At 49.9% G+C, this 17,522-nt stretch overlaps 5 protein-coding genes across 8 annotated transcripts; 3 read left to right on the forward strand and 2 right to left on the reverse strand.

The window, feature by feature from the left end:
• The first annotated feature begins 756 nt into the window (after positions 1-756).
• J3458_020353 (uncharacterized protein) lies at positions 757-1,589 on the forward strand. The gene is made up of 4 exons (XM_007812246.2): positions 757-855; positions 919-954; positions 1,015-1,130; positions 1,200-1,589. Exons 1-4 carry the CDS (start codon positions 843-845, stop codon positions 1,251-1,253), a joined length of 219 nt encoding a protein of 72 aa, XP_007810437.1. The 5' UTR covers positions 757-842; the 3' UTR covers positions 1,254-1,589.
• Positions 1,465-2,360, reverse strand: J3458_020354 (uncharacterized protein; the record flags this gene model as incomplete). The annotated part of the gene is made up of 2 exons (XM_007812245.2): positions 2,195-2,360; positions 1,465-2,119 (listed from the first exon to the last, which is right to left on the reverse strand). The coding sequence occupies exons 1-2, from the start codon at positions 2,278-2,280 to the stop codon at positions 1,465-1,467; spliced, it is 741 nt and encodes a 246-aa protein (XP_007810436.1). The 5' UTR covers positions 2,281-2,360.
• Positions 2,361-2,625: 265 nt separating this feature from the next.
• Positions 2,626-3,955, forward strand: J3458_020355 (uncharacterized protein; the record flags this gene model as incomplete). Its single annotated transcript, XM_066121984.1, has 2 exons — positions 2,626-3,333; positions 3,451-3,955. The coding sequence occupies 2 exons, from the start codon at positions 2,626-2,628 to the stop codon at positions 3,772-3,774; spliced, it is 1,032 nt and encodes a 343-aa protein (XP_065972974.1). The 3' UTR covers positions 3,775-3,955.
• Positions 3,956-3,969: 14 nt separating this feature from the next.
• On the reverse strand, positions 3,970-6,301 carry J3458_020356 (uncharacterized protein). 2 transcript variants are annotated; one of them, XM_066121985.1, is made up of 5 exons: positions 6,088-6,301; positions 5,970-6,014; positions 5,603-5,883; positions 4,758-5,519; positions 3,970-4,686 (listed from the first exon to the last, which is right to left on the reverse strand). In XM_066121985.1, exons 1-5 carry the CDS (start codon positions 6,155-6,157, stop codon positions 4,438-4,440), a joined length of 1,407 nt encoding a protein of 468 aa, XP_065972975.1. In that variant the 5' UTR covers positions 6,158-6,301; the 3' UTR covers positions 3,970-4,437. The 2 variants fall into 2 exon arrangements, with proteins under 2 accessions (XP_065972975.1, XP_065972976.1); XM_066121986.1 differs by having other exon boundaries at positions 5,970-6,299.
• Positions 6,302-10,811: 4,510 nt separating this feature from the next.
• GIN1_2 (Gypsy retrotransposon integrase-like protein 1) lies at positions 10,812-16,654 on the forward strand. 3 transcript variants are annotated; one of them, XM_066121987.1, is made up of 5 exons: positions 10,812-12,766; positions 12,890-13,640; positions 13,724-14,353; positions 14,422-14,806; positions 14,870-16,654. In XM_066121987.1, the coding sequence occupies exons 1-5, from the start codon at positions 12,511-12,513 to the stop codon at positions 15,779-15,781; spliced, it is 2,934 nt and encodes a 977-aa protein (XP_065972977.1). In that variant the 5' UTR covers positions 10,812-12,510; the 3' UTR covers positions 15,782-16,654. The 3 variants fall into 3 exon arrangements, with proteins under 3 accessions (XP_065972977.1, XP_065972979.1, XP_065972978.1); XM_066121989.1 differs by having other exon boundaries at positions 10,812-13,640; XM_066121988.1 differs by having other exon boundaries at positions 11,308-12,766; positions 14,422-16,654.
• The last annotated feature ends 868 nt before the right edge of the window (positions 16,655-17,522 follow it).

The raw sequence follows: 17,522 nt of genomic DNA on the forward strand, positions 1-17,522 counted from the left end.
GTTGCATGTTTCAAAAATCACGTCAAGGCTTTCGTGACGCTATTTTAAAAGGAACCTTGGGTTTATTAAATTAAGAAAAAGAAAAAAAAAGAAAAAGGGGGGGGGGGGGGGGGGGGGGGCAGCAAAATGAAGGGCATCTAGTAACACTGTATTTTGGCCGTACTTAGGCCAGGGAACCGTAATTAACCACGTAAGACACTATGAACGCATTATAATACGTGAAACATATTAATTGAATTAGTAATTTATCATAACCGTGCCGGTAAAGGTTATAATGAAATATAGTTTATGCTGGTGACTCACACCGTACAGTTAAACATGGACGCACAACATATATTGACGAGGCCTGCGCTCGTCGAACCTTGGGTTTACTATCATAATTTATGTCTGATGTCTTTTTTTTTTTTTCTGTCTGTAGCTAATTCAAAAATAGTGCCAGTTTTAACTGTAGCGCATTGCCACTTGAGATTGCCGCAAGGTTTGTGGAGTGCTTAGAATTGTTGCCTTCACGGTCATAATCGATGCTAACTGAAGATACGGAATTCAGACTATCACCTAATACCAAAGCACCAAGAACTTTTAATGAGAAATAGAATTAACTTCAGCTCCCACTGCGACTAAGGGCTTGAAGCGCAGTGTACATTTTCCGAGCTCATCTCTCACCTCCAGGGTACTAACAATCATACTATAACCATCAACCAATCAAAACAAGCCTAATTATTACCTAATCCGCATCGTCTTTGACCACTCGAATCCCAGCAACCAACTTCAAGCAATCCCATCGCGACGACATTCATTCCATCAATTCACCGAGAGAGACGCTACTCTGCCGACCGGACAAGATGGCGCACCTAAGTTGGTCCCAGATAATTTAGATTGATTCCTACAATCCAGAAGCTAACTCGCTGCGCGTGATAGACGTAAAGCCGGACCCGGCTTACCTCAAGCACCAGGGTGCGTGAGACTCCCGACGTCGAACGTTAGTGGTTATGGGTTCTAACGAAGGCGAAATAGCTATGCAAAAGGCTCGACACCACTTTTTCCGATGGACTCCTAGAACCGCTAGAATCACTTTTATGTATGTGGTTGTTGTGCCTGCCATATTCGGCTATGTCGCCTACAAGACCGACGTGAGTAGATGATCTAGTCGAGATGATCCCACTGTAGGGTGTGAGAAGAAAAAGCTGATTCGGTTGTAGGGTCTGTTCAATTTCCGTGCCAAGAGACGGGGCGATACCATCTACGAGAGATAAAGGGCCGGCTCGTGATGGATGTATTAAAAGACTGTACATAGTTGGGTTTGGGGCCGGAATAGAAACACTTCCGTTTGACGTGACAGTTCGAAGGGCTCGTTTGCAGTGACAATTGACTGTTGACCAGCCTTCATGTATTGGGTATATTGAATAATTACAACGTCGCTAGTTAAACCAGACGGAAGGACTGGCCATGATGCAAATTAACCATTCACCATCGTCCACCACCGCCGCCTCGTGGTCGCGAAGGAGGCATTTCCGGCAATCTCTCGCCTCTCCTCCATTCTCCCATTGGCACGCTTGCTCCTGGCCCTCCGCCTCCCCTTCTCCCTCCCCTGCCCTCACGGCTGCCCCGACCGAAACCATTCTCTCGACTGTGAAAACCTGGTCCTCCACCACTGCTTCTGCCTCCCCTGCTTTCTCTATGCCCTGCAGTTATGTCCCTCCTAGCGGCGGATGCCGGTGCCACAGATCCATCACCCATTGGGGGTAAAATGGCGCACGAAATGTAGTCCCCTACCACGAATCGGGCTTCCCCAAGCGTCTTATCTGGGTTTGACGCACCGCGGGAAGCACCTCCCCCGACTTCAGCCAAGTCGGGGTCGGTGGTTCCAGGAGTGTTTTGTCCAATGACTATGCTACCGAGATCTTTCACAGCGTAGCGTGGATGGGCATTGTTGACTGAGCTGATGCCGCGTAAGTCAGGACATACTAATTGGAAAGACAGTCTTGTTCCGATGGCTGGATATGGGAGGGCTGATGGTTTGGCAGCGGCCAGCTCCAGAGCGAGCTCGTTTAAAGTGCAGCTTGGCCAAGTGTAGACTGAGATGTGTGGTGGAAGTGAACGGGCTGCAAATTCATCCGCCCTAGTCAAAAAGATATAAATTATTAACATCTATTCCATTAAATGAAGCATAAGCAGTTTGCGATGTGCTTCTTACCTGTAAAAGCCTCCATTTCGATAAAACAGCTGAACAAGAAATGGCGCAGGGGGGTCACGATCCCCATCATCTGAAGCCACGGACATGACTAGATACGACGATCACCATCCGATAAAGAAAAAGAAACAGGTTCTCCAAAACTGATAATCACGTCATGATTATTGGCAGCTGCGCATCTGGTGTTGGAAACGATGCAATTGTGCTACTGAAAAGAAGAGGAGATTATCCGGCAAATACCCGCAATCGATATGGGGAACTCGCGACATACAAGACGACTTCTACCAATTTCATCACCACAACAAAATCGCCAATCGCATTCATAGAGCTCTATTAACCGCAGAATCAATCAATACGTCAACTGAAGCTCTCCGTGACTCCATATAATTCTTCAAACTCTGTAATTCGGGCTTTGTGGCGGCGCAACACCAAAAATGGACTTCGCGTCCCTGATGAACAAGGAGCTCTCCAAGGCTAAAACAACAAACGACGCGTCCAAAAAATACCTCAAACGATCAGAAATCGAAGAAGAGCGGAAAAAAGCATACCTAGCGGAGCAAAAGGCACTCGAGGAGGAGCGCGAAGCGAAAGCAGCAGCCAAGCGCAAACGAGAGGAAGAGCTGGCGGCGGAGAACGCAGCCCGGGAAGAGAAGAGACGCAAACTAGCCGAAGAGTCGAGGAAACTTAGAGAAGAAAGGGAAGAGGAGGAAGAAAGGGCGAGGAGAAAGCGGTTAGGTCTTCCCGAACTCGTGAAGAAGAAGGAGGAAGACCAAGGCCAGGCCGTGGAAGATGATGTCCCAGAGGAAGAGCTGCGGGAGAAATTGCGAGAAATAGGGCACCCGGCGATGCTTTTCGGGGAATCGCACGCCGCCAAATTAAGGCGGTACAGAAAGTTGACGACGGCGATGAGCAAGGGCCCCATCCCGACGACGCTGGAGTTGGTGGAGGAAAAGGACATGAAGGTTGACGGGACGGTGCCCGCGGATAGAGACGGCAGGAAGTGGCTGTTCAGACAGCTCGCGAGCTACTTCACCATGGTGCTGACGGAGTACGAGAGAGCCATGGAGGAGGAGAAGAGCGAAACGAGCGCCAGCAAGACGGCGTACACCGCCATGGTGCAAACCAGAGAAAATATGAAGCCGGTAAGTGAAGAGCATGCCTTTGTTCTACCAAAATATGTGTAAAAAAAAAAAAAAAGGGGGGGGGGGGGGGCCAGAAAAGGAGTCATGAAGTTTTTCAATATGCTAAGTAGATAACAGCTCTTTCGCAAATTTGAATCCAACGACGTGGACGACTCCCTCCTCATACCGGTGGTGCAAATCGTGCAGGCCCTTCAGGAAAGACGCTATGTCGACGCCAACGACGACTATCTCCGTTTGAGTATCGGCAAGGCGGCCTGGCCTATTGGCGTGACCATGGTTGGTATCCACGAGAGAAGTGCTCGCGAGAAGCTGCATAATGGTGAGAAGGGTCACGTCATGGGTGATGAGGTTACGCGCAAGATTTTGCAGAGCATCAAGCGCTGTCTTACCTTTGCACAAGTGAGGTGGCCGCCGACGGATTTGAGACAGTTGATGGGCTGAGCGCCGCGTATGATTGAGGTGAACGGAAACCAAGTTTAAGAATCATCAATGAGTGGAACAGTCCGGCCTCTACATATGTGCATTATGACTTGGCATGGGATGGATGGGCGGTATATATGTAGTTGGGCTTGAGAGCCGTAGTGCATAGGTGGACATAGAGTAAGCTAGAGACGCATATGGTAAACTGTAAAGACGCACAATGATACCCACAGAGTTGATTATATTTTAGCAAAGCTGTGCCATCTCTATCTGAGTATGAATATGATGTCTTCGTCATCTACCAGCAAGCGACTGTGGCAGGTTGGTGTGACTAGCAATACTGTGCTGCGTTGTTGATCTGCTGTAGCAAAGGGAATGAGACCAAAAATAAATACATAAACAATAAGTCATTGATTCTGTCGTTATGTATCATCTCTCATGGATCAGTCATCGTGCCGTTACAGCCGCTCCTCCAGATACTGACACCATCAGTACCCACGCCAATTGCTGAGCGTAGCCACAAGAGGGGGCTATTTCAGAGTTAGATTACCATTCTTGCACCAATTGGGCTGGTATGGACCAGTCTAGATTGTATGATATTTCGGTGAGACAAGCTCTGGGGAGTAATATCAAACAGGAACTATTCCTGATGCTTGGCTGCTTACGCTTATTTGGTTATCTGCCTCAGCTTGCCGCTTCCAGTTCAGCCTCTTGGGGGGATGATTGCTTATTCTCATCATACCAAGCATCATCCAAGCTTGAACTGGCAGCACCACCTGAGGTTGCCTTCTTCCCTCCCACTACATCTAGTCCAGCTGCTATCAGGCTAATACGGCGCAATCGTTCCTTGGCTTCCCGCTCGTAATTCCGAGCCACTAGTAGTGCTTCTTTCTGCATTACTGCCCGGGCGTCGGGCCGAACGGCAACAAGAAGCTAAGGAGATGGTTAGTATAAATCTGATATTTCTTTTTGGATCTGTCTGTATTGTGGTGAATCTCTCCTACCTTGTTTTTCGCATCGATACGCGCCTTCAATGCGTCTTGACGGATCATTTCTACTAGCTCGGGGCCGATAGATGTGCCTGCCTGCGCAAATGCTGCATCTAGGCTTTCGAGCGTAACGCATGAAAATGGAACAAAGTATTGGACGATACACTTAGTACGAATCTTGGAGTAGACGGCTGGGACGTGGCTCTGCAGATAAATATCCAGGAGATAATCTGCCCGGGAGCCTTCTAGTATAGAGAGACAGCTTGAATATCGACCATTCACGAATAGGCTGATGGCCTTTCGAATATGCGGCTCATGTTCAAGAAATGTGCGAAAGGACTGGTTGTCCAATACTCGCTGCTGAAGTTCCTTCCGATCCATGGTAGCAAGGGCCAGAAGACCACCATAGACGGCGACATCGTTTGGACTGGCTATATGGCTATATTCCGTTGGGGGCACGGTAGAATCTGTTCCCAAGAAGGCCTTTGCAGCATCTTCAAAGCGCGCCATGCCCAGAAGGGCAATCCCAGAGGCAATTCTCGTGTATGCCTGCAGTGCCTTTTCATCATCCCCATTCTGCACAGCTGTGATTTTACCAAGGTTGTTCAACACCATGGCATAATCGCGACGGTGGAGAGAGACGTTGGCGAGATGCATGCCACAGTCGACGATATGTTTGGTGGTGCTCACATCCTGACGCATCCTGGTATACGCCTCGGTGGCTTCATTGAGCCTTCCTATGCTTTCGAAATGTTTACCAAGGTCCTCGTTACCCATCTGAATAGTGATGCCATGGTTAGCTCTATGAATGCCGGTAATTTCAAAAGGCTTGCTCGCTTAGGGGTACATGGGATACGAACCCGGATGCTCTCTTTGATAAGATTGTTTCTATAGCCTTTCAACTCCCCCTCGAGTCTTGCCGTCTCGGCCTTATTCGCCATCTCCGTTCGTTCTATCCACGCATCGTCTCTCTGGGCTTCTGGGTCATTTGGTGCCACTGTCCTTAAGGCATCCCACGCATCGCGGTAACGGTTGACATCGTTTCCTGCCTTGGCCTCGACAACAGCAGCTTTCAGAGCCTCAACACAAAGCGACGCGGAGCTCTGGCCGATCAAAAAGAGGCGATCGAAGCGAGTTCGGCCTAGCCAAGGTTAGCCCAGCACTGGTTGGGAGGCATGACTTTGTGGTATGGGACTGTTATGGTTGCTGTGCCTGGGCGCATCATACCGACATAATTTTGGATATAGAGCCCAAGGTCAAGCTTCGGCAAGTCTAGTAAGAAGAGTTGGAGGAGTTAGCTGCTTTAAGCATCAAGGATTTGGAAAGTCGACGGAGCTCTGAATACCAAGTACAACGACGCCACCCAAGTTGCTCTGCTTGGCAAGGTAGTCAAGAACTGCGTCGGAAGCTGCCATGACAACTGAGGAAGCCAATGCCGCGCCAGCTTGGAGCGTTGCTGACTTTAACGGTGGCGAGGTTGAGATGGCAGGGCTGGGTTTTTAGACAACGGAGCATGAGCACACGTGCAGCCTTCGAAATGTGTCGTACAGCTGTTCTGCGGCAGCACTTGAGGGGTCAAGTCTGGTTCAAATGTCATGTTGGCGTTAGCGTGCTTGGCGGAGAAACTCAAGCGCCCAAGCGCCCAAGCGCTCGCTGCGTGCAAGCACCGGCGCAGCACATCATGTGGTCTGGTGCATCAATTGCTGTGTTAACTGTACACACTTGGCCTATTTCCCCATCATTAATTGTCAGCTCAGCACTGTCCTTCCAATGTAAGACAACTCCACCAGTTGATTTCAGGTGCACAATCAAGCATCCAACCCCTTGTTCCTGCATTTGCCCGTTAGCATCGTTTCCATACCGGCCAACGCTGAATTATACATAAATTTAGGCGTGAAATTGCTGGTCCGACACAAAGGTGCGGTGGCAACTCTCGGAGCACGGATTACGAGCTACGTACTAGTTACTCCAGCCCACCTTAACATGTGAGTTGGAGCAGGAATGTTGTACAAAGTACTTAGTAACTACTTGCAGGTAGGTACCCGGGGTTATGAGACTTGTTCAACAAGCTTACTTCTGCGCTTCAGCAAATCCGCTCGCTAACAAACAATGCACACTGATATGAAATATTAAATAGTATTTGAGCTAACACCCTTCCACCAGAGCCACTCCCCCGCTTCGATTCCAAGTTCCCGGCAGCTTCCAACCAGGCGACAGGGATGTCTCCTCCCCCAATTGATTCAGCTTGGCGATCTGCGGACATATCGAGTGCGTACTACATCCGGGATAAAGGCCATCCCGGCTTGTCATGGCCGCTCGATGCGTTTAATGGCTGGGTGGAACATGGAAAAGGCGGCTGACAATAGAAGCGCCCTTCTCTTCTCTTTTTCTTTTTCTTTTTCTTTTCCTTTCCTTTCTACATCTTCAAATCTCAGCTTCTGGACATCGGCCATGCTCTTTCATTCCAGAGACGGCGTGTATAAGACAAGAATAAGTAGCTACGCCCCTAGACGTGCATAACGTGCAATGCCCGATCCCTCGTGCACACCCTGAAAGAAATAAAAATATCTTGGCGAGTTCGATGGCGCTTCTTGGCTACAGAAGAAAGCGGGCCAGGATGAGACGCGGCGCATAGTCAAGAAGCGAGGGAGGAGAACAGAGAAACAACACATGAACGGGACGTCGACTATCGAACAGAATGCGTCTGGTTGCTTAAACCATTGTCGCGTCCTTTCAATCAAACAGCACATGACCGCCTCTTCATTTGACTTTGGTACGGCAAGTGCCGCTTAGGCTTCCTGTTCTGGCAAAAGTTTCCCATCCGCCACCGTCGGCGATAGGAACCATCTGGGAGCATCTGTTGGACCAGAACCGTCTTCTCGGCTCCTACGGCAACTCTAGCTCCCTTTATGATAGGGGGGAGAGGCACCTCGCGTTGCCAAGCGGGGCCAATCTGATACATCCGCTGCGCCCTTTTACGCAGTACGTTTTCTTGAATTGAATTCAAAGGTTAGATCTCGAGAGCGCGTCAATGGGGCAGTGCAAAAAAGTGAGACAAGGGGAAAACGGCCAGTGAGAAGCAAGAGGAGCGTCGCACCTGGGACGGTGAGGCGCTGCGTGTATTGATCCGATGTTTGAACGATCGGGACGAAAGTGCCGCGTTGCGCAGGCCGGCGCCGACAAACTTGGAGAAGCAGATGATGAAACTGACAGCATCCTAACATGAGCATCTCGAGCCCTGCCCTCGAATCACAACGTCAGTATCCCGTACACGGGCAAAATGAGAGTTGCGTAGCATGTACCACCAGACGCGGGACTGTATTTTTGCAAGTGAGCATTTTTGCAAGTGAGCATTTATTGATAATCGATGCCGTAGTAGAGTCTTGGCGTGGACAAACTGTGATGTAATGGATGCAACGAATCAGCAAACACACCGTTGCATTGATGGTTCTCGCTCTCTTTGTTTCAGACCATGGGACCGATGATAAAACATGTCTTGTTGACCTCGTAATGACTGCAATGATGTAGTCCATTAATAGAGTCGGCAACGTGCTGCAGACCAATTTGTGGCCCAAAGACGCCGGTTTGCGTTATCTAAACCTCAACCTTAACCCAAAACCCAAATAAAACCGAGCTCCTTCATGGTATTCTGGCCTTTGCACCTGCAATGCGCAGCATATTAGCCAGAACTCAAACCCGGGCCTTCACTTATTGCACCGGCCGTTCTGGCCTTGGTTCATTGGCTGCTTTGGTCTGTCGACTGACAACTCGGAAACCTAACAAACCTTGAGGAGGCTCCATCCCTGTGCGTTGCCTGGTCTCAGAATGATTTCTTGCATGATATTTGTCATTTGTTCATGTCTTTTTCGGCACAAAGCACGAATTTGGCAATGAGGACCTGATTTTTCCACGTAAGAGAGGAGAATGGTGAGGAGAATTGGCGGCGTCGCCAACTCGGCCACACTCTAGCATCTGTCGAGAATCTTCTCGGCCATATCTCTGTCGCTGTCCGTAGTCCAGAAAGCCTTTCGCCGCTCGGAGTTGGATCCAAACCCACTCTGGAGCCTCTTGCGACCCGTTATAGCCGGATAAAAGGGTTCCGTATTTTGAAAGCTAGCGGCCTGACGAAAGCTCTGATGCTACGCACTTTGACGCCACACAATCGGCAAAGCCTTTTGATCGGTGCCAAAGGCTAGCCGCTGGGATAGAGCCTTTTGAATATTTCTGCCAAGTTATCTCTGTCGTATGTCGATACATATTCCTAACAGACTATCTATGTCGAAGCTAGACAATAGCTTACGTGAAAGGAGGCCTCGTCTTGCTTCATACACAAGATTAACCGAGTCCCCCAGGCTGGCTTCCTCGCTCTGTTAAATTCTGTGATTTGTGTTCTAAAGACTCTTGGACGTCACATACGATCTGTGAATTGATGCCAAAACGTCGAGTACCGCTAGCGGCTAAAGTAGCATGCTGGTCTGAGCCTTTTTTACATCCATAAAACTTTGATTATTTCTTCTATTTCTGGGTCGGCGTGGCACTGATCCATTCGCGACGAATTCTGTGGCTGCCAGAACTCCACGGGTCGTGATGGCTCTACTGAGCAACACAAGGCGCGATTGCTGCAAAAGTCGTGCACGCAGAGGTCATTCTGCATTTTTTTCAGGAGCTGTGCATCTATATATTGCGATGATGAAGTAGTCCCTCAGAAAGAGATACACGAATGCAGTCTTGCGGGTTAACAATTTTGACTCGTATGCTCCGAAGAGGATAAACCACTCTTCTGGAGTCATTCTAGTAAGTGGTGTCAGTCGACAAAGGAGTCAAACGTCTGGCACGCTTGGCTTCGCGGTAACAGGACAGCTTCAAAGACTGCCATACTTGCTGGAACATGCAGCTTGATTCCATTCATGCCTGATCAGAATTTGTTACGTCTTGTACAGGCAAATTGGCACGCCAGAGCATAGACTACCTAGGTATATATCTGGCATCTTAGGCGGGGTCATTTCTTGAGTTTAGAGAATCTTCGCGATGACCGAGTTGTTAGCGTTGACTTGTCGGTCCAGATATTTCTTTTATTGAACAACCTACAGTTCGACCACCCGGCAGCTCGATATCTTTTTGCATGTGGAACATCGTACCGGATTTCAGAAGGCGGAACAGGCCAATCGCCGTAGTGTAGTATTCACATATTCCCGACATATCGTTTCTGTGACCCAAGGGGCCAGCAAACGCAGGAGCAAGTCGGTAGCGAACCGGGCAAACCAGGTTTTCGTACGCGGTAGCTCCATATGCTTCACCACCAAGTCGCCCCTCGCACGAACACTTGACGTCTAATGTTGCGCACGGTCACCTTCCACACCGCGGGAAGCCAAATTTGAGTCTTGGATTACCGGCTATGGCGAGATCTGTTTGCTCGTCGCGAAGTACACGCTGGTATACTGCAGTATGTTGTAGTATCGCGCGATAATCCGCTACTCTGGTTGTTTCGGCCCTGGCATCCAGAGGCCAACGCCTTTCTTGTAAATTTGTGGTCATTAATGATTGACACTGGGCCCGGCCCCAGCTGCTGATAGATAATACAGAGCGTTCGTCGGGCGCGTCACTTTTCCAATGCCGACCTCTTCGAATGCCTGACCGGAGTACACCACTGGAGATGCAAAAAGTATTGCGGTATGAACACTGGGGTACGGAGTACACTAACTGTCCGTGACTCCAGCATGCTCCATTTTCAGACCAATGGATGTCCAACATTGCGGTTGGCGATGCCCACTTGTCCAGTTACGGTGACTTACTTATTCCGATATTGCAGTTTGTTCAGCAGGCAATACCTGACCAATGCTGCAGCTTGCTTATTGACGCTCGGGTTCCTTTGTAGTCACCTGTGGTGGATGGGACGAGAAAAGATGGCTTAACACGCGAACACGGTTCAATGTTAGCTGACTGGGAGTCAATATCTCTCCAAACATCTACGGAGTGGCAAGCTCGTGGTTGTTTAGGTGCCGAGCCTTTTAAGCCATGAACCTGGCCCTAAACCGCAGCCTATTTCTTGTCGCCGTCTATTCCAACTTGAGAGAATTTTTGTGCCCATATTGTATTGTACTAGCCAGCAAGTTGGTCAAAAGGCTGCTCCAGGTCTTGCTGCGACAGCTTCGCAGGTCCCTTCAACTTCGCAAGCTGCGTGGTTGCTCATTTATTGCCATAGGCATCTGTGCTACAACGATGGATCTCGGTCATAACCCCCTCCCACTTCACGGTGGCCCCGCTTGGTTCCGTTATTCCCACCAGGCACTGGGGCTTTCTGGGTGGCGTTCGGATGTGTATGGATGTATTGTATGCTCGGTTGTGGAATTTTGGCACGGAGGACCCCGCTTTCTCGCAGGAACCAGTCGATGTCTTTTTGTACGAAGTTGGCCCTCGAGCGGCCTGCCTCGAAGGCCACAGAAAACGTACGGAGCAGTAGCGGTAGGCTGGTAGCAGAAGTAATAATGCCCTTTGGCCCTCTTGTCGAGGCCCAGTTTAGCCTTCAAGGCCACCTACGGGCCCGAAACAGTACGCGTAGAACTATCCACTTTTGAGAAATGTTGCTGCCGCGGCGTCAGCTCGTGTCCGTGAGCTGCGCGTGGGAGTTTAAGTCAACGCACCTCTCGCAGCGCTTCTGAAAACCCGCAATGGCGTGGTCTGTGATTAGTGACTAACTTACCTAGTAACTAATGACTAGGTGCAACGCCATCACCCGTGGATGTCAAGCGACCATCTGGTCAACGGCTCTCATATTTGAGAGTAAATACCTGGACGTCTGTGCTTGCCATGTCAACCGGGCCTGTAATTTCGTAGAAAGGTACGGAGTGCAGTGGACGGACGTCGTATCGACAGAGGATCCGGCGTTATTCCCGCAGCCGCTCTCGAGGGCCTACAAAGTAGTACGTACGTATGCGGGTTCAGGACGGCTGTCAGATCGATGCTTGCTTGCGTAAGTCGATAGTGAAGCATTTGACTCGTCGCTGGCGGTTCCGTACTGGGGAACTGGGAGACCGGACTGGCTGAAGCTGATCGCTGCTGCCGTCAATCGATTGCTCCTTCCTCGCTCGCTCACTCGGCCGCTCACTCGGCCACTCACTCACACACACTCAGTCACTCACCAGACAGACTCCAAGACACCACCATCCGCCCCCGGGTTGACTTGACCACTCGCGCACCCACGCTCCCTCCAAAGGCCCGCCTTCCCGAGTCCTCAATCGCCAACCCACTGCTGCACCCTCAATTCTCTTACGTCCTGTGCCGCTGAGTCTGCTCGTTCTTGTTCACCTTGCCTACGCCTTAACCCTCCTCGTCCTTCGCTACGAACATTGAGCATCGAGGCTCACTGCGCCCATCTGATGGCCTAGATTGCCAGACACCAGGGCAATTGGGACATGCGCTGCCTTTGGCTTCGCACCCCCCGATCTGCATCTTGGTCGCTCACCATCTTCACCCCTCCCCCATTAGCCTAAAGGGAGCACCATCGCCGACTGCCCTGCCCAGCTCTAATTTGCGAACTGCGTCAACTTTGTCACGCTGTGATAGCCATATTTGCGACCGTGCCGCTCTCAATACTTGACGTCTTTGCATTGGGGAACGTATCGTTGGTTTATCTGTCCTAGACTCCAGCGCATGATCTTTTACTCCGAACTTCTCACAGCCCGTCCGATCGCCGCTAGTCCCAACACTCATAACAACACTCACGACCCGATATCTGCTACCTTGCTTTCGAGCGATCACGACGCCCATCATGGCGACGGAAATGGCTGAGGACGACGCCGGGGCGTTGTCCGTCGGCGACTGGCAAATTTCTGATGTCCCCTCCCCAGCCGACAGCTCCAAGTCCGACACCGAAGTGGATGAAAAGGCTGGTTCCGACCCAAATGCGCCTTCACAACCAATACAAAAGCGCCGGCGAGTTACTCGCGCTTGTGACGAATGCCGCCGTAAGAAGATCAAGTGTGACGGGAAACAACCATGCACCCACTGCTCCGTGTATAGCTACGGTAAGATGTGATAAAATTCTTCCGATATGTAGTGGGCGAGTATAGAGGGCCACTTGTTATGTATCGCACCCGGTTTGTTGGATTTTTTTGCTAACCATATGTTGTTTTTGTTGCGCCTCAAAGAATGTACTTACGACAAGCCGTCAAACCGTCGAAGGAACCCTGCGCCACAATACATCGAAGCGTTGGAAAGCAGACTACAACGGGCGGAGACTCTACTACGAAAGTTTATGCCCGATGTCGATTTAGCCGACCCAAATCTGGACCCAGCCATTCAACAAGAGTTTCACAATCGTGAACAGGCACGCGCGGGGGCTGGCAAAATGCGATCCGCCGCCGCGGCAGCACCCGATGCCGGAGATGCTAAGCTCATGACCATGATCGATTCAATAGGCCAACTTGATTTGGATGACAAGGGTGGATGGGATTTTCATGGTACCTCCTCAGGTGCTGTCTTTTTGAAGAGAATGAAGGAACAATTCCGCGGGCTTCTTGGTCCAGTTAGCAAGGCACCTTTCTTACCACGGGCCGAACGTGCGTCAGGCCTCAGTGCACTTGATACGCCTTCTCCGGCGGCTGGCTCATCTCCATTTTCGTCAATCTCTGCATATCCCGAGCTTCCTCCAAAGGATATCGCCAGGAAGCTTTGCTATTACTCTTTGAGCTGCGCAACATGTCTCGTTCGAATCATTCATATACCGACGTTTTATGAAAAATTCGAGCAGATTTATGACAGACCAATCGAGAGTCTCAACCAGGAAGAAACTCATTTCTTGGGACTTGTTCATGCGGTCATTGCCTTGGGCTGCATGTACAACAACCTCGAGGACTCCAACCCAACTGCTGGAGGTTACAAGACGGCAATTGAAGAAGGGTAAGCTGAAATATATATGCCTCTTTTATATATGTTTGTGCTTTACAGTTCGCAAAGCAAGAAGCTAATATTGATTTCTGTAGTCTCAAATATTATCGTGCCGCCAAAAGCCTGCTGCAAGATCTTGCCGACTGCCGCGATATTGTCTCGCTTCAAGCCTTACTTTTCATGACTCTGTTTCTCCAAGCGACCTCTAATCTTAGTGCTTGCTACTCTTTTGTGGGTATTGCTTTACGCTCAGCTTTGCGCATAGGCTTGCATCGGCACCTGGAGCACGAAAAGATTGGAGTGATTGAACAAGAAGTTCGCAAGCGAGTATTTTATGTTATTCGACAGATGGACATATACGTATCTACCATGCTTGGCTTTCCGCTCCTTCTCAATATCGACGACGTTGACCAGCCGTTCCCGACTGAGGTTGATGACGAGTTTATCACAGATACGGGCATCATGCCACCTCCTCTTGGCACACCCTCCTTCTTTGAAGCGTTCAATGCCCACACTCGCTTGATGGAGGTGCTTGGCAAGATCACGAAATTCGTGTATCCCATGCACATGCAAGGCCAACCGGCTGGAAAAGGGGACAGCAGCACCACATCTTGTCTCATTAGTTACGGCCGCATCAAGGAAATTGAGGCCGATTTGCAAACTTGGTATGATAGACTGCCGGAGATGTGGCGACCGAGCCCAGATGGGCCGATAGAGGTTGTTCGGTGAGGACCCTTCCTGTTTGAATTCTATAAAGAGAAGAGTCTTGGTCATACTAACTCGGTTTTTGCAGTGTGAGGCATCTCCTACGTTTTGCCTATGCTCACGTTCAGCTCGTCTTATATCGACCTTTTCTTCATTATATTTCTCCTCGACACAGTCATGGAACTAAGGTTGATGAATTATCATATGCATGCGCGGCTGCCGCCGTAAGTGTGTCACGTAATATTGTACATATCGGGCTAGAGATTCGGAAGCAGCGCGTCCTCAGTGGGCCTTACTGGTTCATGCTTTACACCGAATTCTACGCCGTACTCTCGCTGGTATTTTACGCTATCGAGAATCCCGACAAGCCTGGTTCTCAAGAAGTCTTGGCCGATGCTCATGCCGGGCGTCAAATGATCGCTGACCTGGCAGACAAAATTCTCTCAGCCGATAGAGTGACCAAAGCACTAAAAGTTGGTAGAATTTGACTGAACATGCGTATTGAATGGGATGGGTTACTGACAGAGCTCTCCTAGGTGCTCTTTGACCAACTTCCTGAAAGGCTGGAGCAGGCCCGTTTAGCAAGGCCTGCAGGCAATTCAAGGAAACGATCTGCTGCAGGATCTAAGTCTGGGTCGATATCAACAACACACGCAGGCGCCAGCCGGACTATACCAGTGGCCAGAGCCGAAGATTTCATCCGAAGCCGCAGCGGCGGCCTCCCAGGGCCCTTTGGAGCACCAAACTCTCGAGGCTCTGCTGATGGCAGTATGGGCCAGTCATTGGACCCAAGCTTCCATGACATTCCCTTTTCAGGCAGTATGCATGATATTCTTCCTATGGACTTGTCATCTCGGACAACCCCCGACTCCACCAGCAGTGCAAGCAGCACTCACCGACACGGGTTTCCATCACAATCACTCAATGCCCATGCTATACACAACCCTGTGAACAAACTGGACTCTCTCATGTTTCCGTCCGAAGACCCCTTCGCTTACCCTAACCAGCCCATGATGGAGCTTGGCTTTCAACCAAAGGCAGATGCACCGGGAATCACCATGGCCGCCCCGAATGCATCATTCTTCTTCACTGGCTCCTTTGAGGAGATGGGTGATCAGATTCTGGGACAACCTCCACCGTACATGACTCCCCAACAACAACAACAACCCCACCCCATGGGAATGGCAGCGTCCATGTACGACCCGCACAGTATGATGACACTGCACTCTACTCAGCAGCAACAACACAACAGGCAAATGCAACAGCAGGCCATACATCAACAGCAGCACCAGCAACAACAAGGCGGGGGGATATTCGCCAGCTTCCGTCGTGCCAGAGCGGACAGGCAGCAAGAGAGACAGATCGAGCAAATGTTCACACAACAGGGTATGCAGGCGGATTGGGGGAGCTTTTTTGGTTCTGGGAGAGGTGGCTTCCAAGGAATGTGATTGACTACCACCACATGATACCCATTTTCCTTTGATTTCGTGATGTAAGGCATGGAGCGGCTGAGGCTTCGTTTCTTCTTCTTTTTTTGCGGGAAATCTGTGCGGGATTTTTCGTTTCTTTTCTTCTCTTTTGTGCTTTGATTGTTGTGACGTTTGTACAGCGTGGCCATCTATGTGGCGTAACGAGATCTGATTTTACATCTTATTCCCTTTTGCTTTGTAATGTTGGTTCTTTTGATGGCTTCATGGGAGTCGGCTTGAAGCCGTGGGACATGACCAGGTTTGGAAGCATTCACATACAGCGGCAGAATTGGACTGGCGCGTATAGGACATGCAAAGTGAGCGCATACATGGATTACACAGATTCAGATGGGGCAGGGCGATTAAAACAATACATGTAGCTTGGGGTTGGACCGTGGTTGGCGATGGATAGATGAATCTCGTTTGTTGTTTTGGGGAAACTCTGGTTGGCGAGCGGGAGTATCTGGAGTAGAGGTTGACTTGTATATACATACCTGGCGAAGTAAACAATTTACGGGGCACACGGAAGCCACCAAAGCACTGCTTGTTTCCGTTATGATGGTAATGCGAAATGTTTTCTTTTTGCCGTCTTTGCGCGCCTTGGCCGTGGCGCACCCACTGCACCACCGTGAGTCGAGAAGCGCATACCAAATACTGGACTGAAAGACGGAACGGAGCACGCTGGCCCCAGAACCAATGCCAACCAGACTCTCGAGACTAATCAATTGATACGATCAAGTTCATCATGCCGCATCAACGCCGAGCATAGTCCCGCAAAGCGGACAGGCCGTGTGCTTGCAGAAATGGCAAAGGCGGCGGAAACAATAGCAATAGCAAAAGCAAAGGCAAAAGGGTAGCATTACAGTGGATGGGCTTGAAATTACTCTGGCCTGGGTTTCGTCTGGCGCATCTACCAAAGTTCCCGCGGGTGGCAAGTTCGGAGTAGTTTGGCTGATATCCTGGGCGAATGCTGGTGCGATTGGCAAAGGGCACACGGCCGAACCCTTGGGCACGTCGGAGCCGACTTGACATTAGATATCAGATGATGGGCACACATGATTCATGAAACCCGCCCGGCGGCGTTGGGCGCATTCTCACCGACGGACAAACGCTCCTGTAGCTGGATCCGTGGGGGAAGGGAGACCGATGCATGCTTCATGGGTCAATTAGGTTATACACTCCTTTTCTGGCGTCAAGTATGCCTTGGGATGTGTGCAGGTGCGTTTGTTGTAGCGGCCCTGTTTTTCTATAGCAACCTTGAGGATACTTTTTAGTAGTAGATACTTTGTATTATATTTTTAATAATAATAAATATGACATAATGTTGGAACATATTAAATTATCAGTTTTTTTGTTAAATCATATCTTGGTTTAGTATAATAAAGGCACTTCCGCACATTCAAGGGGACGCTTTACCGTCTAGAAGTGCTTAGTTGCGTCGTGTAGAAGCACCGAGTCCATGTCGGATAATTCATCGTAACCAACCACTAGGCACCTAGAGGCGGTACATACCGGCTAGCTGCTAGGTACTTGATGTACCAATTGTCGGACAGGTTGACTTGTGGTTGGCCTACTGAGATGGCCTTCAATATACCTGGATGAATGCATTGTGTTGTTGCTTGGTGTGCGCCTCGTATGGAAGTGTCGATGGTGGAATGTGAAACTGTGGAAATGTCTGGTGTTGTTAATCATGACACGCCCGCAGGCCTTGGCTAACTGG

This window comes from Metarhizium acridum, assembly GCF_019434415.1.
Source record: "Metarhizium acridum strain ARSEF 324 chromosome Unknown scaffold_573, whole genome shotgun sequence".
Lineage (NCBI taxonomy): Eukaryota > Fungi > Ascomycota > Sordariomycetes > Hypocreales > Clavicipitaceae > Metarhizium > Metarhizium acridum.

Bases quoted from the DNA above. Each gene is read 5' to 3' on its own strand.
- J3458_020353 (XM_007812246.2), top strand. The intron at 955-1,014 runs GTGCGTGAGACT...AAGGCGAAATAG, and splicing joins GGCTTACCTCAAGCACCAGG to CTATGCAAAAGGCTCGACAC. The intron at 1,131-1,199 runs GTGAGTAGATGA...ATTCGGTTGTAG, and splicing joins ATGTCGCCTACAAGACCGAC to GGTCTGTTCAATTTCCGTGC.
- J3458_020356 (XM_066121985.1), bottom strand. From the start codon at position 6,157: ATGGCAGCTTCCGACGCAGTTCTTGACTACCTTGCCAAGCAGAGCAAC. The intron at 6,015-6,087 runs GTATTCAGAGCT...TCTTCTTACTAG, and splicing joins GGGTGGCGTCGTTGTACTTG to ACTTGCCGAAGCTTGACCTT. The intron at 5,520-5,602 runs GTTCGTATCCCA...ATCACTATTCAG, and splicing joins TTATCAAAGAGAGCATCCGG to ATGGGTAACGAGGACCTTGG.
- GIN1_2 (XM_066121987.1), top strand. From the start codon at position 12,511: ATGGCGACGGAAATGGCTGAGGACGACGCCGGGGCGTTGTCCGTCGGC. The intron at 12,767-12,889 runs GTAAGATGTGAT...TGCGCCTCAAAG, and splicing joins CTGCTCCGTGTATAGCTACG to AATGTACTTACGACAAGCCG. The intron at 14,807-14,869 runs GTTGGTAGAATT...GAGCTCTCCTAG, and splicing joins GAGTGACCAAAGCACTAAAA to GTGCTCTTTGACCAACTTCC.